The sequence below is a fragment of the Cibotium barometz genome, chromosome 54 (genome assembly GCF_041138505.1).
Source record: "Cibotium barometz isolate CiBa-2024 chromosome 54, ASM4113850v1, whole genome shotgun sequence".
In the NCBI taxonomy this organism is placed as follows: domain Eukaryota; kingdom Viridiplantae; phylum Streptophyta; class Polypodiopsida; order Cyatheales; family Cibotiaceae; genus Cibotium; species Cibotium barometz.
The window spans coordinates 36,419,144-36,444,743 of NC_141099.1; the positions used below are offsets into that span (position 1 = coordinate 36,419,144).

The 25,600-nt window shown below is 46.0% G+C and overlaps 1 protein-coding gene across 1 annotated transcript in view; it reads right to left on the bottom strand.

Moving 5' to 3' along the window:
- Nucleotides 1-25,600, bottom strand: part of LOC147608099 (uncharacterized) — a 112,881-nt gene that overhangs the window by 81,303 nt on the left and 5,978 nt on the right. Inside the window, exon 2 of the mRNA XM_086789640.1 lies at nucleotides 8,469-8,621. Coding sequence (XP_086645766.1) covers nucleotides 8,469-8,621 — 153 coding nt within the window. The remainder of the gene's footprint in view (nucleotides 1-8,468; nucleotides 8,622-25,600) is intronic.

The following is a 25,600-nucleotide window of genomic DNA, read 5'->3' on the forward strand; positions in this document are numbered from 1 at the left end:
TCTGAGATCTTAGCTTTCAGTTTTCAGTTTTAGTTTACTATTGCTTTTTCTTATTTCATCCATGATGAGATTTCATGGACACTATGTACCCATCATTGTGGTCTCATAGACCCTTTGGGTCTTTTGAAGACGTTAACCACGCCACAGTGGGTTAGGCGATCAGCTCCCACATTTACATATGGGCAGGAGATTGTGGAGTATACAGATGCATATACATATCTTGGGTAGTATTCAGTGGGCCAGTGTTTTTGATGAGGAAAGCAGCAGAGACTAGATTGACTAGAGCACATGCAGCCCTCGGTGGTTTGGAGAGGATGTGTTCGCAGGTTCAATTTCAGGAACCTCGAACGAAACTTTGGCTTTTTGACACTCTAGTGACATCAGCTATGCTTTATGGAGTGCAGATATGGGGACCTTCAGTGGGCCATCACAGCGCAGGCGGGTGGAGAGGTATGGAGAGGCCTTTGGTATCTATGATTGCTAGGATTATTAGAGCCAAAGGCCTTGGTACCTCATGAGATTATTCGAGCAGAGCTGGCGGCTGCCCCTCTGGTGATTGAGGCTCTTACGAGATCAGTCTCCTACATACATGGCTTGTGGGATCTCCCCCAAGACAGATATGCACGCCTCGCCCTTGAGTCCTCCCGACAGTTAGCTTTACAGGGAGACACGGCTTGTTGGTATGAACAAATGACATCTTGGTTCCAGGCACATGGTTTTAGCATGGACAGATTGCCTCCCTTCCAGTATTCTCTGGAGGCACCCTCTCTCACTCTCACACGGACAAAGATTACCAGACTCATCCGTCAGGATTTAGTTCAGCTGGACATTAGGAGGACATGGATACAGCCGACTGAGGAGCTGGGCATGAAGATGGCTTTCTACAGAGAGCATTTTCTTCAGCTCACAGCAGATGGTTTTGTGATCAGACCCAGTTACATGGATGTACACTTGTCTTATGCAGTACGATGTGCTATTGGTCAGATTCGCACATCCTCACACCAGCTTGAGATTGAGATTGGCCGATATAGAGGTATACCAGCTGAGGCCAAGATATGTCGAGTATGCCATGGGGAGCCAGAGACAGAGCTGCATTATATATGCCATTGTTCTGCATACTATGAGATAGGTGGTCGTTTCCACTGTTTATTCAGAGAGGGTTTTGGACCACTTTCCAGAGTCATGGGGTACCAGGACCAGAGGTGTTTGGGATTGTTCTTGCTTGAGTTGCGAAGATATAGAGATAGCCTGCTTAGGCGCACAGAGAGCCAAACTCAGAGGCACATTACAGACTTCTTTAGTCCAGCCATCACTGCGCCAGATGGACCACAGCAGCAGCAGGACATGGATACCGCCCACACCAGCGGTACACTAATTGATCGTGCGATTGAGCTTGGGTGGTCCAGACGCCAACGACTACGGAGGAGGGCATCCCAGCATAGACGGAGGTTGCAGCGGCGGATTCGGATTATTCTTGCGAGACATGCGGGACACCTAGTCAGGGTGCTGGCCACAGAGGATATTGGGGAGATCCGCCAGCGTCCGATGCGGCACATATTATGAGATGGAGGCACCTCCATAGTGTACCCCCCGTCCCACATGATATTGTATCCCCTCACTGTACTCCACTCACCTCCATAGCGTACCCCCCCCCCCCCCCCCCCCCCCCACTATATTCACACCCTATAAGGGTTTCTGTTTACCTTCCAGTTCCAGTTTCATTTTCTAGGTGCCAGTAGTATCATCTTTATTTTTCATTTTCTGGTTTTTAATCCAGACATTGTATCAGATCCACCATGATGTAACTTTTTGGTCTCATAGGTCATTATGGCCTTTTGAAGACCTAGACAGACTGGACATAGAGCACCCCGACTCCGTCACCGAGAGATAGCAGCTACCCGAATGACACAACAGATGGAGACACAGAAGAGGCTAGCTCGCTTTCATTCAGACTCAGGGTACATGTTCATGCCATTCACAGCCTCAGCATCGGCGATGTATGATATCTTATATCCCTCTTATGGCACTGGATGGAGTTAGACATAGATCTACATAGCATGCTTATACTACCCCTTCAGCATATAGAGATGCATCTTGCCTTAGCACTCCATCCACATCCCCACCCCCCTTATATTGTTTGTATATGGGCTCCACCGATCCATGATGATTCACAGTTGTATCCAGAAACATGCACACTTTTTCTTTTGTTTCTTTTCTTCCGATGACCGGAAGAACACAGTTGTATTATTTTTTGTCTCATAGGCCGACTTTGGTCTCTCGTAGACGTTAATATATCTTTCTTTCTTTCTTTCTCTCTCGCACGCGCACTGGTGTCCATGGCGTGACGCCTTTGCTCCTTCGTTGCTCGCGCTGCGCGCTGGTGCTCTCCCTCGCTCTCTCCGATGAGAGAGGATACCCCATACAGGTACTCCGATTTGTCTCATAGGCCGAGTTCGGTCTTTTGGAAGACGTTAATAAAATCTTTCTTTCTTTCTTTCTTTCTCGCGCTGTTCGCCGCTGCCCTGCTTACACTGCGCACCCCTGCTGGCAATGCTGTTGTGCTGACTTGCTCGCGCTGTACACAGGCGCACTTCCACTCACTGCGTGTTCCGCCCTGCGCCCCTACTTCCGTGCTGTACACAGGCGCACTTCCACTCACTGCGTGTTTCGCCCTACGCCCCTGCTTCCATGCTGTACACAAGCGCACGTTCGCTGCGTGTTCTGTCATGGCCCTGTGAAAATGGAGCAGTACAAGTGTGGGCATGGTGGTTGCAGAGTCAGAATATTTTATGATTCACATGGGGGGTGCCCGGACAGAGTTTAAGATGTGTGGACATCCCTAGGTGTGAAGGGGGGAACTAGAAACATTAAGTTTTAATGTTTATTGGAGTTTGCCCCTAGGCCTTAGTGGCCCTAGGAACTTATTAAAGTTTGGGGCCCTAGGGATTAATTTGGGGAGGAGTTTTCTCTCTCTTCTCTCTCTCTCTTCCCTTTTTGGGGAATCGTGTAGCAAAAGTGGGAGTTCCTTCATGCGCATGTATTCTAACGTGGAAAAGCACAGGAGAAGGGAGGCGGCTGCTGTTTTGCTGTGTGCTGCTGCTGATTTTCTGAGTGTAGATCAGCCGTACAGCACTGTATGGCCAGATTTGTGTAAGCACTCTCTTTCTCTCTCTGGTACAGGCGGCGGGTCTTCTTCTCTCTGCTGGATTCTCTGCGCACAGGGTCTGGACAGACAGTACCAGCAGGTACAACAGCCAGTACAACACTGTACGGCTGCCGTACAGTGTACGGACAGCCAGGTACAGCAAGTACAGTTGCTGCAGGCTGCTGCAGGTGGTGCAAACAGGTGCTGGACAGACTGTTTACTCTGATTCAGGCAGGTACAAGAGTGGACAGCCGGCTGTTTGTGCAAGTACAACGCCTGGCACGTATCCCGAGGCGGTACAGACGGGTACAGTGCTGATTTTCAGATCTGTATTTTCAAGGACAGCATAGGAGTGAGCATCAGGAGGAGGATACAGGCAAGTGCAAGCACACGTGTGAAGCAGGGTTGTGGATTCAAGTGCCTGCAAGCACAGATTGGTGCTGTTGCTTCCTCCAGTGTTGTTTCACGAGCTGAACTTGGTAAGCTCTGTTTCTGTTCATCTATCTCTCTTTCTACTGCTTGATGTCTCTTGCAGATATGTGTTATCTGGCCCCCTTGTGAGAGGAGGGGTATGGCAGATTGACAAGGGATTGAAACAGAGATTGGACAGCACATGTATGTTTGAGCTGAGAAGATGTATCAAGCACTTGAGTTATGCCAGATGTATGCCCATGGCTGGCCTGCTTTGTGATCTTGGCTGATCAGAGGGAGGCACAGTGTGTTGCTTGAAGACACAGATCTGTGTGCATAGATCCTCTGTGCTGAGAAGGATTTGTGGGCCGTCAGATTGGACTTACAGGTGTAAACTCTTGGCTGGTCTTTGTGTTGTACTCAGCCATTCATATTATTTTAATTGAATAAAGAAATACCGCAAGGGGCGCCAAGCTTTGGGGCCAACAGGTGTCGCTGTGTTTTCAGATTTGGGCACTCTAGCTCCAATCTGTGTTTTGTTTTTCATCTAGACTACAAGTGGACGGGTGATTGCTCCTACCGCACTCTGGTTTTCTATCAGAGGCCGGTTTCAAGGTTCCGTCCCCGGGGCCAATCATCAACTTTCTAAAGGGGGTGAGCTCGTGGTTGCTTTGAAGAAAGCCATCGCTGAAAATTCAGCAATCATGTCTGATACAGAGGATGAGTACTTCTATCATGATGAAGAAGAGCAAGAGACTTCTCCTGAGAGAGATGTATCTGAGGATATTTTTGCAGGAGAACAGGCTGCAGATGTCGAGCCTTATGAGGATGTAACACAGTCAGAAGATGTGCATGGTAAAGAGGATGATGATGCTCGGTTCAAAGTTCGCTTGGCTAGTGTTATGGATACTTTTATGCAGCTCACTCAAAGCGAGAGATTTGCTGAATTTTTGAGATCTCGCTCAGAGCCCCGCACAGAGCCCCAGAAAAAGAAGAAGAAGGTTCGTTCAAAGAATCTGCCTCAGGTGCGGAATCTGTGGTGGACTTGGAGCAGGGCATGGGGATCATGGAGGAGGATGCTGTTGGCTGGTTCCAGAGGGCTGTCGGCTGATTCCATAGAGCCAAGGAGCTGGAGCACATCAAGAAAGACAAGGCGGCTGATAAAGGGGCTTGCGTTTTTGTATTTATGCCAAGGCTGCTGGTCGACCAGCTCTCCAAAGGATCCAAGGCCTATAAATAGGCACTCATGCTCATTGTTCTAGCCATTCAACCCTCTAGGGGTTTGGGTCAGTAGGAGTCCCATAGGGGGGACAGTTTTGGGTGTTATTCACCTTTTATTCAAGGCAGCCTAGGGCTGTGTGTAAGAGTACCTTTTTGTACTATATGAATATACCTGAATTTCCAGCTCTCTCTCTCTCTCTCTACTCTCTCTCTATATCTGCGTTTTGCATCAGCATGTTGCCATGAGTGTTTAGGGCTGAAAGAAGACCCCCAGAGCTTCCGCGTGTTACATCCGAGAACAGAGCATCAGGCTCAGCAAAGCTAAACACTGATTCAGTCCCATATGACGGTGTACAGGTCCAAGGTACAGGAAAGTACACGGATGCAAAGCCCAAGGCAAGGAGCACAAAATCGGGAAGAGCTCCCAGGAGGTTTGCTGGTGGTGTTCCACATTGCCAAAGGAGATGGCAAGCCTGTGAGCCCGATAGGTTCTCGAGCAACGGTCCCAAGGGAGGTTTATCCTCCAAGGGTGATGTGAGAGTGCCAGACTCATTTCTCAAGAATGAAGACCAAGACAGTGTTCAGAGTCAGGGCAGAAATGGATTGTGGACTAGATGGAACAGATGCATAGATCTTTGTCTGAGACAGAGTGGTCTGGAGAACAGGCAGGGCTTTCAGAGAAAAAGGTTGCCAGGGATGGATGGATGACAAGGGGACTTCGGGAAAAGGATTGGGATGATGACAGTCATCCAAGAGCAGGGTGGATTCCCGTCATCAAGTTTAGCAGAGGGGGATGTCATGTGCATGATCAATGCCATGTACTTTCTCAGGGCTAATCCAGAAGGGGGCAGCCACTAAAAGATGAGTAGAACCAGAATTTAGGAGCCTCAGGTGCAGAATCTGTGGTGGACTTGGAGCAGGGCATGGGGATCATGGAGGAGGATGATGTCGGCTAGTTCCAGAGGGCTGTCGGCTAGTTCCAGAGGGCTGTCGGCTGATTCCAGAGAGCCAAGGGGCTGGAGCGCATCAAGAAAGACAAGGCGGCTGATAAAGGGGCTTGCGTTTTTGTATTTATGCCAAGGCTGCTGGCCGACTGCTGGCCGACCTCTAGGGGTTTGGGTCACTATAGGGGGACAGTTTTGGATGTTATTCACCTTTTATTCAAGGCAGCCTAGGGGTGTGTGTAAGAGTACCTTTTTGTACTATATGAATATACCTGAATTTCCAGCTCTCTCTCTCTCTCTCTCTCTCTCTCTCTCTCTCTCTCTCTCTCTCTCTCTCTCTCTCTCTCTACTCTCTCTCTATATCTGCGTTTTGCATCAGCATGTTGCCAGGAGTGTTTAGGGCTGAAAGAAGACCCCCAAAGCTTCCGCGTGTTACATCCGAGAACATCGCCCTCCCACACCTATCACCTACCCAAACACATGGCACTCCTATGCACGCTCCCAACCACCCCTACCCCCACCACCAGACCCCCGCCCCACCACCTCCACCTTCTTCACAAAGGGCATGGTCCTCAAGGCCATTCGTAGACTACGCAATGGGCGAGCCCAAGATCATGAGGGACTCACTGCCGAGCACATCTCGCATGCCCATGATACCCTAGCGCCCCTACTAGCCTACATGTTCAATAGAGCCCTTTGTGAAGGATTTCCACCCTCTTGGTCCACCAACACCATCACCCCCATCCTCAAAGCTGGAGATCCACTTGATCCTAATAACTACAGGATGATCATGATTGGCCACACATTGACCAAACTCCATGGATCAGTGCTAGAGGCGGAGCTCAGTTCATTTGCAGAGAGCCAGGGATGCAAAGCCTCAGGACAGGCTGGCTTTCGGAGGAGCTACTCTACCCCTGACCACAAATTCACCCTCCGTGCCATCATTGAGGAGGGTAGAGCACGACACCAGAGGATTTACTGCTGCTTTGTGGATTTCCGCAAAGCTTTTGATATTGTACCCCGAGCCCGCCTCTTACACCATCTACAGGAGATCAGAGTCCCATCTAACATGGTTTGGAGCATCATCACCCTCTATGAGTCCGTCACAGGACGAGTGAGAGCATCATCACCCTCTATGAGTCCGTCACAGGACGAGTGAGAGCCCCAAGAGGTGCGTCACAGGAGATTTCCAGCACCATTGGGGTGAAACAGGGCTGCCCTCTATCACCCAGGATACCAACCAGGTTATCCGGTCAGATCTTCTTAGCCTCTACACACATTGCACATGGATCACACCCCCGGAGCTCCCCACGAAGATGCACTTTTACAGAGACCACTTCCTCACACTCACTGAGGATGGATTCATCCAGCCGGGCTACTTGAGTGTTCATATGTCCTATGCCATGCGGATTGCGATTGGCCAGATACGGGTTTCGTCCCACCGCCTCAGAGTGGAGACAGGTAGAGCTAAGCGCATCTTCAGAGCCGGGAAGCTTGTACGGACACCCAGAGAGGAGAGGATTTGCCAACTATGCCACACAGAGGTTGAGACGGAGGAGCATTACATATGCCGCTGCCCAGTATACTATGAGATCCACGGGAGGTTTCACTGTCTATTTCATGAGGGATTCGGTCCACTCTCCAGGATCATTGACTTCCAGGACCAGCGTTGCCTGGGCCTCTTCCTACTTGAGCTCCGCAGACACATGGACACCTTCTTGAGACACAGGCCCCAGCCACACCGCCCCCTCCCTCGGCAGCCAACCATCACCAGTTTCTTCCGGACCCAGGAGGTGGAGGACACCGACATATTGGATCTTGTGGACCCTCCACGAGGTGCTCTGGACCTACCTCGCCCGAGGAGTTACCTCGGACCGAGCCTTTGCACTCCAGCATGCCCAACGCCCTCAACCCAACCCCCCCCCCCCCCCCCCGGCCACAATCACCTCATCAGCTCCAGATCCAGGACATGCTCCACCGCCATCGAGCTACCTTTCCACGTGACATAACTGAGGGAGACCTCTCGGCCATACTCGTCAACCCCATGCTTGACATTTTGGAGAGTGGTATACCATCTACTCGGAGCTGATGTTGCTCCCATGTTTTTATGTTCTTAGTATTTCATGACGAGTTTCCATGGACAGTTTTGTATCACCCCAGTGAGATAGCTATATTTATGTTTTCATTTTGTTTTATTTTCCATTCCATGATGAGAGCACCAGGCTACTAGACTCCCAGACTACATCAGAGGGAGATCACAGAGATACGGGCTCGACATCAGCACCATATCCAGGAGCGGCTAGCTCACCTACACTCACACCCGGCGATCATGCTCCGAGGTATTTTTGCCTTGCCATCGCCTATGTATCACATATTACACCCCCATTATGGTACTGGTTGGAGCTAGACAGATCTGCATTGCATTCTTGCGTACCCTGCGCATATAGGTTGCATACTGAGCCTCTAGCAGTAGTGCTCCATCCATCACCCCCCCCCACTGGCTCAGTACTTTCATAGTTTATTTCATGTTCATTTTGTCCTTTTTTTTTATGGACATCCAGAAGACATTGACAGTTGTACATTGATTTGTTTCATAGGTCGAGTTCGGCCTCTAGTAGACGTTAATACAGCTTTCTTTCTCTCTCTCTCTCTCTCTCAAAAGAAAAGTACAAACAAGGCCCAAAAAAAATAAAACATACATATAAAGGACATGAACTAAATTGCATGTGTTAACTCGCTATGCATACCTCTGCTGTCCTTTCCTCCATCACATCTAGCTTCATGACAGTCAACTGTGATGGATACTGTTCTTTTAAAGCCATAAGATTGTCTGCACTGTTTGGATTGCGGCATGTTGCAACCACTGGAGAATCTGGATGCTTTGCTAGAAGTTGACGAGTCTGCAAAGCCAAAGTGCAGCACGCCAGTTAAAACATGTTCTTACACTGCAACCTCAAACACTAAAACATGCCATCACAAGATTTTGACTAGAGAAAATTTTGAAAGAAAGCAAAAGAAGAAACCAAAACAACTTCAAACAGACTCACTAGCAAGTCTAAGGCTGACAAAAACAAATTTAAACAAAGCCCATCAATGATCACCCTTCAATCTTTGGCAGCAAGACGTGTTTGTAAATTTTTGAACCGAAAAAACCCATCCATACCAGATCATGCCCATCAAGGCAATGACATATCATCAACATGCAAGTCACGTAAGCCTCCATGAGACAAAAACATGGCCCTTCCATTTCCAAAAACAGCTATCTTGTGCTCTTGACGTTTGATGAAAAAGCCTCACTAGGCACTATTACCTACACATGGTCATCAAAAGAATGCAAGCAAGTCCTGACTACAAGTAAGCAACCAGAACTCCAGCAAAGGTTTCTTTGTGACATATTTACTGCAAACATGCCATTCTTTTTCAAGCCACACCAACAGGAGTTTTTGAAAGTTTGGCACATGCTCAATGTGTTGATCCTCTGTGAACTAAATGGTTAAAAACAGGAGGCAAACTAAATAGTATGGCATGCCTCCTTGCATTGTTCAAGTGTAAACCACATATAATGACAACACCTCCAACGCATGAAGTTCCAATCGCACCCGCAACCCAAGCCGTGGTTGTAATATCTGGAAACGGCAGGTAAAGCATGTTCTCAGATCAAATATAAACTGCAGTGACAATAATAGCCAAATTAATCACCTGACATAATACCACTGCCTCTATAAGGTTGAGGCAAGTACCTCCTTAGACGGCGATCTGTCTTCCATTCCAGCCTAAACACCCTCCTCACATGTAGGCATCTGAATCAGGACGGGCTGGTTCACTGCTAATGCGTATACCATGCAATAGATGCTCTAGATACCAGTATTGAAGGTTTATCTGTGAGAAAAACAAGTTGCCTGTTCATTATGTTCATCTGCATGTTGTGAATCAAGCCAACTGTCACCATTTGGTCCTGACCCCGTTCTTTCTGGATAGTGTCAGTGAGACTCGACATCCAAAGGATATCTTACAAGTTAAGAGAAAGGGAATTTTCCATTGCATTCGATGCATCCTGCACAAGTGCGCATGCTTGATGTGGAGATTTCATAGGGGAATGATTTTGTGAGTGATCCTGTATGGTGACAAGTTGTCGGAGTTCTTCCAGGTCTCTTTTCAAGGCCAAAATCATGCCCAAATGCCATGCTTGGGACCTAGACAAAATCATGACAATTTGTGTCATGTGCACACCTCAAGTACTTGGGTGTGCCACGTGGACATTCAGCATAGTCAGTACACTTATGACACCTTTTTTGATAGGCCAAGAGCACGCTATAAGCCCTAGTCCAAGGACACATCGCCAAGTGCCATCTAGGCCATTAAGGTTGAGTCATGTTGTGCCCGTGGCACAAGTTTTTGTAATCCTCTTTGCAAGATGTAATGATTGTACAGGCCCAGTGGACACTTATTAGACGTGCGCAAGCAACTCCTCACCCCTTTCTCATTTCCCTTGTATCACATGTACAAATTAAGAAAGTAATGAAAAAGAGTGTTTTTGCGTACTTGATTTTTGTATGGGATCATGTTGAGGAAAATAATGTGCATGTAAACACTTAGTAATGATAGGTTGAAATTCTTGCAAGAGTACAATGATTGTTTTGCTGATGAGTTACCAAATGAGTTGCCACCCATACGACCAGAAGCTCATCGCATTGATCTTGTGCCAGGTAGCTCACCACCTAATAGGCCAGCCTATCGTGTAAGTGCATCCCAAAAAGAGGAGATCATGAAGCACGTAAATAAGCTTCTTGAGAAGGGTTTGGTTCAGCCAAGCTCTTTCCCATATTGTTCACCCGTCCTCTTGGTTCAAAAGAAGGATGGATCCTTTCCTATGTGTGTGGAATATAGAGCTTTGAATAAGCTCACCATCAAGAATCGACTTCCGATTCCACGCATAGACTTCAGCTTGGATGGATCGGCATGCTTTAGCCGAATTGATCTCAAGAGTGGGTATCATCAAGTGCGTGTAGTGCCTAAGAATGTACATAAAACTACTTTCAAGACACCATTTGGGCTTTATGAGTATCTTGTTATGTCTTTTGGTCTTACCAATGCCCCAGCTACATTCAATAGAATGATAGATCGCATATTCCGTGGGTACAAGAAATTTACAGATGTCTTCTTTGATGACATCCTAGTCTTCTCGAAAACCGAAGAAGAGCATAGAGCTCATTTGGCTATTATTTTTGAAGAACTCCGTAAGCATAAACTCTTCATAAATGCAAAGAAGAGTGAGTTCTTCTTGTCAGAGATACATTATCTAGGGCATATTGTCTCCAAAGATGGAGTACGGCTGGATCCTGCAAAGATTGATGCAATTCAGAATTGGCCCGAATTGAGTTCGGTGCATGAGATCCGTAGTTTTCTTGGATTATGCTCTTATTACCGCAGGTTCATTTGGCACTTTGTATGCATTGCTTCTCCTTTGCATGATTTGACAAAGAAGAAGGCCAGATTCAAATGGACTAATATAGAAAGGGATGCATTCCTCAAATTGAAAGATGCAACTACTTGTAGTCCAGTGTTGATTATTCCGGATTTGCAAAAGCCTTTTAGCGTGGAATGTGATGCATCTAGAAATTGCATAGGAGCTGTCCTAAATCAAGGACATGCTGTGGCTTATGAGAGCCATAGATTACATGATGCAAAGCTATCTCTTGGCATTTATGAGAAAGAGCTCTTGGCTGTAATTCATGCACTTACTATATGGAAACATTCGCTTCTTGGGACTAATTTCACTGTGAAAACAAATCACCAGAGTTTGAGGTATTTTCTTACCCAAACTAAATTGTCAAAGAAGCATATGAGGATGGCCAATTTCCTCTCTATGTTTCATTTTCAGATCTTACACCCCCCAAGAAAGAAGAATGTCATGGCAGATGCATTGTCACGAAAGCCGTATGTAGTAGCTATTTCGGTTGTCTCTCATGGATTTGCCATGCGTGATTTGTATCATACGGATTCTGATTTTGCCACTATTTGGGCTGATTTGATGGCTGGTCATGCACGTGCCTCATATGTGATCAAAGAGAGTTATCTTATGAAAGACAATTACCCTATGTGTGGTGTCTGACATGAGGCAAAAAGTTTTGGACAAGCGCCATGCTCCTCCATATGCTGGTCATAGAGGCATAATGCCTACTACGCACATGATTGAGCGGTATTTCTTTTGGCCAGGTATACGGAAGGACATAGAGACACATGTACGTGCATGTCCAACTTGTCAAAAGGTGAAATTTGATAGGCAAAAGGCACCAGGTTTGCTTCAGCCATTGCCTATTCCCATGCAACCATGAAAAAGTATTACAATGGATTTCATTATGGACTTGCCATGGACCCAACAGGGTAATAATGCTATTTGGACAATTGTGGACAGGTTTAGCAAGCAAGCTCACTTCTTGCCGGTCAAAAAGACCATCAAAGCTGAGCATATGGTTAAAATATATCTTGCACAAGTGTTCAAGTGTCGCCATTTGGTCCATCTCCATTTCTGGAGCCACTTCTATGGGACTGTCACTCTATAGAGCGGCCAGATTTGTGCCATGTTCACATGGGGCCAGGCCAGTGTCCCATGTGAAAGGGCCAGTTTTATGGTGTCACATGGACGGGAGCCATATCAGTGCCACCCATGTGCAACCACTGCTGCGTCACATGGACGGGAACCAATTTCCTGTCACCCGTGTGATTTACTTCATGCTGTATGGACGGGAGCCTGTTGGTGCCACCCGTGTATGGCCAGGATGGTGTCTTACCTATGGGACTGTCACTCCATAGGAAGACCAGGACATTTTTATTTATATTTGTCGCGCCAGTTTTGTGCCCGACAAGAATCTCTTGTACAAGTTTCATGAAAGGGAGATTTCGTCCATTATTTGTAAACATGCATTTATGCTTGCATGCATAAATTTGTTTTTGCATGACTTGTTTGCGTGTGTCTGCCTGTTATGCCATGCCAGTACACTGGACAAGGACGCCCCCAGTGTACCGTGGAGTGCTGTTTGCTGACTTGGTGGTGTGGCGTGTGAATAGGTAGTAAGTATTACCATTTTGGCTCTTTTAAAATGTAAAATCCATAAACTATGGTTAACTTTAATGTTTATTAGCTAATGTGTTCACGCACATTTAAAAAGGGGCTGGACATTTTCTTTTAGATGGTGCCCATAAGTGTTAATTATATATTAAGGTTTTATAACCTTTGATAAGGCTTTTGCATGGACTCTTTTTGGAAACTGCCCACGTGTGAGGTTGGTGGATTTTCTCTCTGCATCGCCTCTTTCTCCATCGCCTCCTTGCTGCTGGCTGTACCCACCTCCTTGCTGCTGCCTGTACCTGCCCTGTACATGCCTGCTGTACCCGCCTGTACCTGCCCAGTACCTGGCTGTTGTACCTGACTGCTGTCCACGCCTGCTGTACCTGCTGAACTCACCTGCAGCTGCTCCGCAAGTACTGTACCTACCCACGTGTACCTGTTGTACCTACTGCAAGTACAGAATCTGAATACTACCTTGCTGATTGTACCTGCACACGTGTGAAGTGCCTGATTGTACTTGCTACAAATTGTACCTGTTGTACCGGAATTGTACTCATTATACCAGGTGCTCTCATATTTTTTTCATTTGTATAAATCGAAAATTTGCTAATTTAAATTCAGAGAATGCTTTAAGTTGTGTAGTGTAGGAGCATGGCATGTATATGCTGACCATGTTCAGGAAATTCTTCCTGGTGTGGCTAGTATATTTCCCTGTGTGGTGTTGTTTACCGCGCTCTCAGAGCTTCTGAGAGCCAGTGAAGGTTAGACTCACCAGGAAATTTGAAGGAAAGCTCATTGGGGAGAACCACGCCACGTTCTCTCCGCGGTGTACTCCTTGGCCTGCGTTAGTACGAGCGTGCCTGTTGGTGCACAATCCCGGAAGACTAGTGAAAGGCAGGTGTCCACCCAACGAAGGTGGGAATGAGCCTGTGATTTGGGGCTACTCTGACCAACACCTCTTCATCGACTTGAACCAGTTTTATTTGGTTGTTTTTTCACTCCCTTGTAGAGAAATCTGGCCTGTCAGGCCCGTGACACTTATACAAATATAAATACTCCAAGAAATACAAAAAGTATTGAGGGGGGGGCCGGTCCTTTCTGGCCCCAGTGCTGGTGTCATTTGTATTTTCAGTATTTCCAGTATTTGTGCTGCTGATGTTGCTTCCATTGTTTAATAACAGTTAAATTAAGTGTCCTAAATATGTGTATATTGTCTTCCGATTTGTAGGCCTCCTGTAGGGAGTGGTCACATTGGTATCAGAGCCCGGTCGTCTCTCTTTCTCAAGAGGAGACACGGAGTTTTGAGATCGGAAGCAAGCACGAACACTTAATTCAATGGACAGCCAAGGCAACCCATTGGAAGTGCCGAATTCGAGGGGCCAATCAAGTGCTTCTCGGGATTCCGATGCATTGCATGGAAGGCATAAGCCTCTTGAGAGAGTCTATGACAGTGCATACATGGAACAGCCATCACGTGGTAAAGAACCCATGCACGAGGAAGAGCCCAATGCATTAAGGGCTAAGTTGGAGCACATGAAGAGGCTCTTGAAGGCAAAAGAGCAAGAGCTGAAATTCTTGCATGAGGACCCCCATGTACAAAGTGTCATAGAAGCCAAGAAAGCTGATGCTATGGTGGACATGACTTTTGAGTCTATGGCTCCAGAAGTAGGCAAGAAGCCAAGGAAGCCGACACTCTCTTATCTTATCCGCAAGGGTGACCTTAGAGAGGGAGAGGATGGACAGCTTATGTTCAAGAATCCACCCGGTTTGCAGCATGGACACCCAGCCTCTCAAAGGTTGAGATCATATTTGCATAAAGAAGAAGTATCGGTCACCTCTCTCCATGCATCCACTCCTCATGGCACAGGAGAAAACAGATTTATGCATGCTGAAGGCCATTTGGATTCTAGGTATGTACATCATGGGGACAGTGGTCGGCATGCAAGCCAAAAGACCTTGCCTATTGAGTTGTCTTGTGGCGAGACAAGGCATCTTTCAACGAGGTCACATGCAGTGGGGCCACAAGAATCAAAGACCCATGTCACTTTGGCTAGTGAAACACCTATCATTGCCCATGAAGCTCATGTAAGAGCTGCCCCGTTGGATAAGGGGAAGAGAAAAAGAGAAGAATATGTACCACATCCCAAGAAGCTCAAGGAGTTCAAGGCAAGGGACAAGTCCGTGAAATTTGATGCCTTTCATGAAGAGTATGATGCCTCTAAGGTGCTAGCTTTTGTGGCCCAGTTTATATTGCTTTTAGTGATGAGGACTTCACTGAGAAGTCCAAAATTCGTCATGTAAGTATGTTCTTGAAGGGGACAGCTCCCCATTGGTGGATCACTCAAAAGGCCACCAAAGATCCCATTTGCACTTGGAAAGAGTTTAAGGACAGATTTTATGCCCAATTCTTGCCTCCTAATGCAGAGCAAACTCTCATCCAAAAGTGGGATAGACTTGAGCAAAAAGATAATGAAAGTGTGCAGCAGTATGTCAATAAGTTTTGGAAAGTGTTGCTTGAGGTAACTCCCTTTATGCAACTCTCCGAGGATGAAAGAAAGAGGAAGTTTCGCTCCGAATTGCAACCAGCTTATCAGTCGGGCATTGAATTGCACCCGAAACACACTCTGGAACAGCTTATAGCCTCTGCTCTTGCTACGGAGCAATTGGTGCTCAAAATTAAGCAAGTTCAAGGGGGTTCTAAGGACAAAGAGAAGGCTGTCCCAAACCTGCAAAAAGGTGGACAGACACCTAAAAAGAGCTTCCGGGATGTCCAAAAGGGAGGTAAAGCTGAAAATACCTCATCCAAGGATCATGGGCCAAAGAAGAACAAATTTGGCTTGACCCCCGAGCAAAGGGAGCAATATTCAAAGGAGGGAAAATGCTTTTCTTGTGGCAGCAAAGAGCATATGTTTAGGCAATGCCCTAACCGCAAACCAAAGCATGAGGACAAGCAACCCAAGGCAAATGTGCATGCAGTTCCCCGATGTGCAGGGAAACACAAAGCATGATGGAAAAGAGAGGATGGTATGCAAAGCATGGGATCAAATCAAGGATCAGCCCGCTCTATTTATGTTTGATGATTGTGCAACAGATAACTTCATCTCTATTCAGATGGCAGCCGCCTTGGGTATTGAGGTTGAGGACATGGGGCCTCAAATTGAAGCAGAAGCTGCCTTTGTTGGTAAAGAGATGCAGGTTACCCCACTTATTGGGAAGTTGCGCATACATATCCAGGGTTACCTTGATCATGAGCATTTCTTGGTTGCACCACTTAATGGATGCAATGTATTGCTTGGCAAGCCATGGCATCATAGGCTTGAGCCCCGCAAAGAGTACAAGACAAACAGGATTTCCTTTATGCATAGAGGCCGCATGCATGTTATTGATGCTGGCAAGGAAGGGGATTCTATCCCAATTGTATCTCACATCCAAATTAATAAAGCAATGAAAAAGAGTCTTTCTGCGTACTTGGTTTTTGTTCGTGATAGCATTGAACCAAGTCATCAAAATGTGGATGTTTTGATTGAGGATAGACTGAATTTTCTTCATGCATATAAAGATTGTTTTGCTGATGCATTGCCTGCTGAACTACCTCCTCAAAGGCCCAAGGATCATCGCATAGATCTTGTGCCAGGTAGTTCTCCACCTAACAAACCTGCATATCGTGTGAGTGCCGCACAACAAGAAGAGATCATGAAACAGGTTAATGAGCTTTTGGAGAAAGGTTTGGTTTAGCCAAGTTCCTCACCTTATTGCTCTCCCGTGCTTCTTGTTCAAAAGAAAGATGGGTCATTCCGCATGTGTGTGGATTATAGAGGTCTAAATAAGCTCACCATCAAGAATAGATTTCCAATCCCGCGTATTGATGACATTTTGGATAAGCTTGATGGCTCGGCTTGTTTCAGCCGTATTGATTTGAAGAGTGGTTATCACCAGATATGAGTGGTGCCACAGGATATCCACAAAACTGCATTCAAGACAGCTTTTGGATTGTATGAATTTTTGGTGATGCCTTTTGGTCTCACCAATGCCCTAGCCACATTCAATCGTATGATGGATAGGATATTCCGACCCCATCGAAAATTCACAAGTGTATTCTTTGATGACATCTTGGTTTTCTCCGAGAATGAGCAGGAGCATAGGACTCATTTGGCCACAGTGTTTGAAGAGTTGCGGAAGCATAAACTCTTCATTAATGCCAAGAAAAGTGAGTTCTTTCTTTCAGAGATACACTATTTGGGTCACATTGTATCCAAGGATGGTGTAAGAATGGATCCTGCCAAGATTGAAACCATTCGGAATTGGCCAGAGTTGCAAAATATACATCAAGTACGTAGTTTTCTGGGGTTATGTTCATATTACAAGCGCTTCATAAAGCATTTTGCTATGATTGCCACCCCTCTACATGATTTCACGAAGAAGAAAGCCACTTTTAAATGGACCCCAAAGGAGCAGGATACCTTCTTGCAACTCAAGAATGTTATCATATGTGGACCCGTATTGATTGTTCCTGTCAAATCCCCACGGATCCCCTCGTGATCAATCTTGGTTCGAAACTCGAATCCTGCAAACAAACGAACAAACAAACAAGCAAGGGGGTGCAGGCCTGACTCACCTCCCAACCATGACAGCCGTGGGCAAGCCCACAGTCTTGGCTGTCCCCACCGAGCCACGAGCTGAGCTAACTAGGATGACGTACCGACCAATCTCCTCCTCGCGACGTCCCATACCGCCGCGAAGCTGCCCTCGCGGGCCTCGAGATTGCTGCCGGCCTCGGCTGCATAAAGCAGGTGCACGTCTGCACTAGATCCAGGCTCCAAGACCATAGAGCTCTCACAAACTCGCGAGACTCTCTATATACAATAACTAACCTTGGTCACTCTTTTATAGGCTCTTGGCCGGTCATCGGGCGTCCACACTTGGCCGCCCGCCCGTCCATACTTGGGTGCCCACCCGTTAGTATTTCCCTAACTCAGCTCGTCAATCAGCCTGCCTAGTTCCAAGCTTCCCCAAGCCTCGAAACTAGTCTTGCAGATATGAGGAACTCAAATTCAAAGTTGTTTCCAACTTCTCGAAAACAAGTTTCCAAAAGTCACTCGTAAACTTAGAGTCCCTATCACTGACTATGTCCTGCGGTAACCCGTACAGTCTAAACAATTGCTCGATAAACTGCCGAGCTAATTGCGTAGCTGTAATACTCTTCCGGGTCGGTAAAAATCTAGCCATTTTTGTCAAGCGATCTACCACAACCCAAATAGAATCGTGGCCTTGATGTGTTCTTGGCAATCCGGTAATAAAATCCATGGAAATACTTTCCCATTTATTACCTGGGATTTGCAAAGGATGCAACAACCCAGCCTGTCTAAAGCGTTCAGCTTTATTTGCCTGACAAATCTAACACTTGAGAACATAATCTTCTACATACCCTTTCATCTTCGGCCAATAAAAAGTGTGTTTAACTAATGATAGTGTCCTGTGTACCCCAGGGTGTCCAGCAGAAGGGGCGTCGTGACACTCCCTCAGAATCTTGGACCTAATGTCCGGGATCTGTGGTACACAAATTTTGTCATTACGGAATAGCAAACCATTCCGAATCATCCACTGACCTCCTGCAGCCTGAATGGTAGACTGCTCAGTCACCGAGTCTTGGTCAATCAATGAGCTCCCGTCCTGGATCTTCTGCCAAAATGGACCAAAATAACTATCAGTCCTGCAAAGCCCTCTCAATGACTGAAATAAGTTAGTAGAAATCTCGGTGAACGACAAAGTATTCACCTCTCTAATCCGACTAAGCGCATCTGCAATATTATTCATAGACCCTTTCCGATAACGGATCTCAAAATCAAAATCTTGCATTAACTCTGTCCAACGAGCTTTCCTGCCTCTCAAATCATCCGCATCACACACATACTTGATTGACTGATGATCAGTCAATACCACAAACTTGGAGCCGTATAAATAATGTCTCCAAACCTTGAGAGCATGAATCACAACATAAAGCTCCTTCTCAAGGGTTGGCCAACGAGATTGAGTGTCGTCTAGCTTTTTACTTTCAAAAGCAACCGGTCTACCATCTTGAAATAAAGCAGCCCCGATAGCATAGTCACTGGCATCAATTTCAAGAACATAAGGCCGACTAGGATCAGGCAATGCTAAGATAGGTGCTTCCTTGACTTTATCTTTCAAAAGTCTGAAGGCCATATCCAAATCCAAGTGATAGGCTGATTGGACTTACGTCCACGACCTTTCAATAAGTCGGTCATCGGTAGTGTGAGCTGAGGGTACTCCCGTACAGATTTCCTAAGAAAAACAACAAAACCGAGAAAAGAACGAAGTTGTTTCACTGTTCGTGGTATAGGCCAGTCCAAAACCTTCTCAACTCGGTCATAGTCAATGCTCAATCCATCTGTAGTGATCTTGTGTCCCAAGTAAATGATGTCGGTCATAAAGAACTCACATTTACTCAATTTAGCATATAGTCGATTCTGTCTTAAAAGAGATAAGACAATCATGAGGTGTCTGACATGATCCTCAAGAGTACGACTATAAATCAAAATATCATCCAGGAACACCACCACAAATTTTCCCAAATGTTCACGAAAAAGATCGTTCATCATTTGCTGGAAAGTGGCTGGAGCATTGGTTAACCCAAAAGGTAATACGAGAAACTCGTAATGGCCATACCTAGTCCGAAAGGCAGTTCTTTCGACATGCCTTTCATGAATACGTATCTGGTGATAGCCAGTACGCAAATCTATCTTCGTGAAATATTTCGCTCCTGCTAACCGGTCAATTAGGTCATCTGATCTAGGGAGAGGATAACGGTTCTTAATAGTCAGCTTGTTCAATCTTTTGTAATCTATACACATTCTCCAAGTATTGTCCTTCTTTCTCCTAAGCAACACAGGTGCACCCCAAGGTGATTTACTTGGACGGATCTAGCCCATCCTCAAATAATCTTCGAGTTGTTTAGCCAACTCATCTTCCTCAGCTTGGCTCATCCTATAAGGTGGAATACTCACAGGATGAGCACCAGGGATCAAGTCAATACGATGATCTACTGCCCGTTCAGGTGGTAAACCCGATGGCAGTTCCTTAGGAAATACATCTTGAAACGAATCAAGTATCTTCTGTAATTCTTTGCTTTCAAACACACTTAATTCATTCACATCCATGGAAGGGATGAGAAAAGAAGAAAGTGGAATCAAGACACAATGGAAAGCGGTGTACAAAGAAGAATTCATTATATTTCCAAAATCAATTGTATTTACAAGAGGTCCCTGAGAGGGATGAATACAATCACCTAAAATACTATACTTGGTGTCCCTATGCTGAAAAGAAAAAATATGACTAGACCAATCTATCTGGACGTCAAGAGTCTTAAACCACTCAATCCCTAATAACAAGTCTACATTTTCCAGAAGCATAACAAAGCATTCCAAAGTATCTTTGTAGTCCTGAATCTGGATTGGAAGCATCTCCACCTTGTGATCCCAAACTTGTCTGCCCGCAGGTAGACGTACCTCATAGGTATGGTCGCTGAGTGTCGTATCAAGACTCAATTTCTGCACAAGTTTGTAATTAACAAAGTTATGCGAACTGCCAGGGTCTAACAGAATGTGAATTTTATGGCCATTCACTTCTCCATAAACTCGGAGAAGATCATACATGCCAAATACCTTAGAATTGAACAGACAATCAGAACAAGTACTAGGGCGAGAAAGTACAGTAATTGACGTACTTGTCAAAGACAACTGGTTAGCTGCCTTTGGCTTGGGTCCTGCGTTTGACTTGGTACCCTTTTTCTTCGGGCACTCATTACGCATGTGTCCTTTTTCTTCGCAGATAAAACAACGTCTTTCCTTCTTGAGCTTCAAAGCCCTAAGGAGTCGTTTCTTCTTCGCGGGTGTCGAACTGGAATTCTTTGAAGGTTGGTCCGAAGACTTGCCTTCATTCGAGTTAGCCATAGGTGCGGAGAACTTTCTTTTATGCTTGTTCCCCTGCTCAGTAACGGGTTTTGATTTGGAAGAGACCATCGTATCATCATAGATACGAGCTGAATGAATGGCCTCGTCCAAAGTTTTACATTTGTTATTTTTAACCTGTAATCGGTACGAGTCTGGTAAACCAGCTACAAAAAACCCCAAAAGAGTAGTGGGATCCATCTTTGTAGCTTTCATCTGCAAGTCACGAAACTTCTGGAGGTAGACCTCATAAGTGAGGTGCTGCGAGGTCATGGTCAAAGCTGAAAACCGGGCAACAACATCGTAGTCATCCTCTTTCTTGAGGAATTCTTTCTTGAAAATGTCTTCAAATTGTGCCCAAGTCGTTGGCTTAGGGTTCAGTTCCTTCCACCAAAGCAAAGCTTTGCCAGACAGGAAACCTGCTGCTAACTGTATCTTCTTTCCATCATCATATGGATGAAACTGAAAGTGAACTTGCCACTTGTGTAGCCAAGTGTCCACGATCTCCTTGGTTCTCTGCTTTTGCTCGCCCCCGAACGGTTCCGGAGTAATATTGGGACCTGAAGCTGAAGCCAAGGTATCCATTCCCGAGAAAGTAGAGAGGGTAGTGGTCAATAGAGCGATGGAGTTCTGCAAAGCCTGCATCTGGGCTGCGATTTGTGCCTGACGTTCCGTCGAAGAAGCTTCGAGAGCTACTTTGAACTCTTGGAAATCTGATTTTGACACAAACTCGTCAAAAAGATCGGCATCAGTGCCTTCCGTAGCCGGCAAGCCTTCGCGTTCCACGAGGGGCTCCAACTCTGATTCTTGGGTCGACATTGTGAAGAGGGTACGTAGAGAGAAAATTCGATCTTTGCACAATGAAAGTGCGAGCGAACTCGAGAGCTTGAGAGCTTGAAAACTTGAGAACTTGAGAACTCGAGAGATGTGTGGCAAGAAGCCCACTAGAGGGGTTTATAAAGGTTTCCCAAAAGCCAAAAATCTCGAAAAGCTAGGCTTAGCTTTTGTGTTTTTTTTTTCTTGAATAAATATATATATATATATATATATATATATATATATATATATATATATATATATATATTTATATTTATATATATATATATATATAAATATATATATATATATGGATATATATGGATATATATATTCTTTGTTCTTAAAAAAATAAACACCTTGAAAACCTTAGAGAGGGGATTCTTTTAAACTTTAAATATTTTAAACTCCCCTAAAAAAAAATAAAAAACGAAAGCATAGAAAAAAAATCGAAATGCTTTCCTTGCGTTTTGTTTTTTTCACTTCCCTCCTGGATTAGCCCGATGGTGTCTGCTGACGTGGAGAGCTGGCCGTTGCTGCTATCGTCATGGCTGTCGGCGCCAGAATTGTCGCACCAGCCTGCATGTGAGCCTGCACAAGCCGGATGCGATACCTGTCCTGGGCCGCCTACAGGGCCTGGCTGGGCACCTGTGTAGGCCTGGGCGCCGCCCACCTGGCCTGGGCACCAGCCCGCCTGGCGTAGCCTAGGCGCCTACGTGGCTTGGCTGCCTGGCCGCCTGGCGTAGGCCTGGGCTCACCTGGCTACGCAGGCCTGCTGGCCGCCTGCAGCTATAGCCTAAGACACCTGCCATCACGGCTGCCCTCGCACGCTGACTGCCAGCTTTATCGACTGCACAGACTCGACTGCCAATCGCCTGCTCACCATCGTTCGATCAGCATGCCACAACTGCTTCTTTCTCTCTCTCTCGTTCAATCAACGAAAAGCAACGTGCTTTTTCGTTTTTCTGTTTCTCTCCCCGCAGGTTAAACGACTGCACAACAAACATGCCTCTTCTTTGCAAAAGCAATCAACCCTATTCAACCTACCATCTCCCATCAACATGGGGTCTTAGACGAAGGAAAAACACATACTAATCTGAAAACTGCAGTATGCGCAGAAAAAACAGCAAGCTTTTTTAACACATACCGTTCTTCGACCTCTTCTTCTCTACCTACCGACTTGCTCGTTCATGAGGTATGCTCTGATACCACTGTCAAATCCCCACGGATCCCCTCGTGATCGATCTTGGTTCGAAACTCGAATCCTGCAAACAAACGAACAAACAAACAAGCAAGGGGGTGCAGGCCTGACTCACCTCCCAACCATGATAGCCGTGGGCAAGCCCACAGTCTTGGCTGTCCCCACCGAGCCACGAGCTGAGCTAACTAGGATGACGTACCGACCAATCTCCTCCTCGCGACGTCCCATACCGCCGCGAAGCTACCCTCGCGGGCCTCGAGATTGCTGCCGGCCTCGGCTGCATAAAGCAGGTACACGTCTGCACTAGATCCAGGCTCCAAGACCATAGAGCTCTCACAAACTCGCGAGACTCTCTATATACAATAACTAACCTTGGCCACCCTTTTATAGGCTCTTGGCCGGTCATCGGACGTCCACACTTGGCCACCCGCCCGTCCATACTTGGGTGCCCGCCCGTTAGTATTTCCCTAACTCAGCTCGTCAATCAACCTGCCTAGTTCCAAGCTTCCCCAAGCCTCGAAACTAGTCTTGCATGCGTATAGCACACGGTAGATACCCACTGTGCACATGACAGTTCCCAACTTGCAAAGGTCATTTATAGTGGAATGTGATGCTTGTGGCGATTTTATAGGGGCTGTCCTAAATCAAGAAGGTCATGCAATAGCATATGAGAGCCGTCGATTGCCTGATGCCGAGCTTCATATGGATATCTATGAGAAAAAGCTCTTGGCTATAATTCACGCCTTAAAGATATGGAAACATTATCTTCTTAGGGCTGAATTTGTAGTCAATACAGATCATCAAAGCTTGAGATACTTTCTATCTCAAACAAAGCTTTTGGAGAAGCAGATGAGAATGGCAAACTTTCTTTCCATGTTTCATTTTTAGCTTGTACATACTCCGGGAAAGAAAAATGTGGTTGCAGATGCATTATCCAGGAGGCCTTATGTGGCTGCACTTTCAGTGGCCTCTCATGGGGACTTATCTACCATGCGAGATTTGTATCACTTGGATGCTTTTGCCATATATGGACTGATTTGATGGCTGGTCACTCACATGCCTCTTATGTGATCAAAGAGGGTTATCTTATGAAGGATAATTGCTATGTGTGGTGAAGGATATGCGTCCAAACGTTATGGAGGAATGTCACGCTCCACCTTATGCTGGTCATAGAGGTATCATGCCTGCTACACGCATGATTGAGAGATATTTCTTTTGGCCAAGCATGCGTAAAGACATTGAGGCATATGTAAGTGCATGTCTTACTTGCCAAAAAGTGAAATTTGACAGGCAAAAGCCTCCAGGTTTGCTTCAACTATTGCCTATTCCCTCGCAGCCATGGGAAAGTATTACTCTGGACTTGCCTAGATCCCAGCATGGGAATGATGCTATTTGGACCATTGTGGACAAGTTTAGCAAGCAAGCTCACTTCTTGCCCATCAAGAAAACCATTAAAGTTGATCATATGGTGAAGCTTTTTCTTGCTAACATCTTCAAGCATCATGGTATGCCTAAGTCCATTGTGAGATCCCAGGACTACGAGCCTCTTCTGGAGGGCTTTATTTGATAACATGGGCACTAAACTTGAGTTTTCATCAGCTTATCATCCCCAAACGGATGGCCAAAGTGAAGCTGCAAATTCAGCCGTGTTGGATTTGTTGAAGTGTTATGTGGCAGATCAAAAGGCTGCATGGGAGAAGTATCTTTCACTTGTAGAGTTTGCCTACAATAACACAGTTCATGCCTCCACGGGAAAGGCCTCGTTTGAGATTATTTATGGCAGAGTGGTCTTGCCACCCATCCTTCGTACAAAGGATGAGATTTTTGCAGCTGATGAGTATGTGCGTGACTTGGATGTAGCCTTTGCTCAGGTGCGGACAGCCATTGCAAAGTCACAAGATAAGCATAGAAGGGTTGCTGATGACAAGCATAGAAGAGACATGCAAGTCAAGGAAGGTGATTGGGTATTGCTGAAATTTGAGAAAGCTAGGCTTCGGAAGAGACCAGGACGAGAGGGATCATATCCAAAGCTTTCTACTCGATATTATGGACCCTTCCAAGTGATTGACAAGATCAATGAAGTGTCCTTCAGGCTTGCTTTACCCAGCCATTGGAAGATTCACAATGCTTTTCATGTGAGTCTTTTGCAAAAGTATGTGGGGCCAGATCTAGAGGAGCCTGTCACAGAAGATCCGCCAGAAGTTGATGAGCTTGAGGAGATCCTTTAGCCAGAGCAGATTGTATTTCACAAGGAGAGAAAGTTACCACATGGGAAGCTTTCTAGGAGATACCTTGTGAAATTTAAAAATTATTTACCAATTGATGCAAAGTGGGTAGATGAGGATAATTTTGCTGACTACCCTTAGCTTCTACAGGCATATCTTGAGGCTTTTCAGTTGAGGTCAACTGTTCAGAAGCCCAGTGCCGAAATCCATTGTAGGAGATAGAGATCCCAAGACTACAAGTCTCTTTTGGCGGACCTTATTTGATAACATGGGCACCAAATTGGACTTCTCATCAGCTTATCACCCTCAAACGGATGGACAAAGTGAGGCTGCATATTCAGCCATGTTGGATCTCTTGAAATGTTATGTGGCGGATTAGAAGTGTTCTTGGGAGAAGTACTTACCGCTCGTGAAATTCACATACAACAACACGGTGCATGCATCTACGGGAAAGGCCCCGTTTGAGATTGTTTATGGTAAGGTGGTTTTGCCACCCATCCTTCGCACAAAAGACGAGATATTTGCAACTGATGAGTATGTAAGAGACTTGGATATTGCTTTTGCTCAGGTGCGGACAGCCATTGTAAGGTCACAAGACAAACAT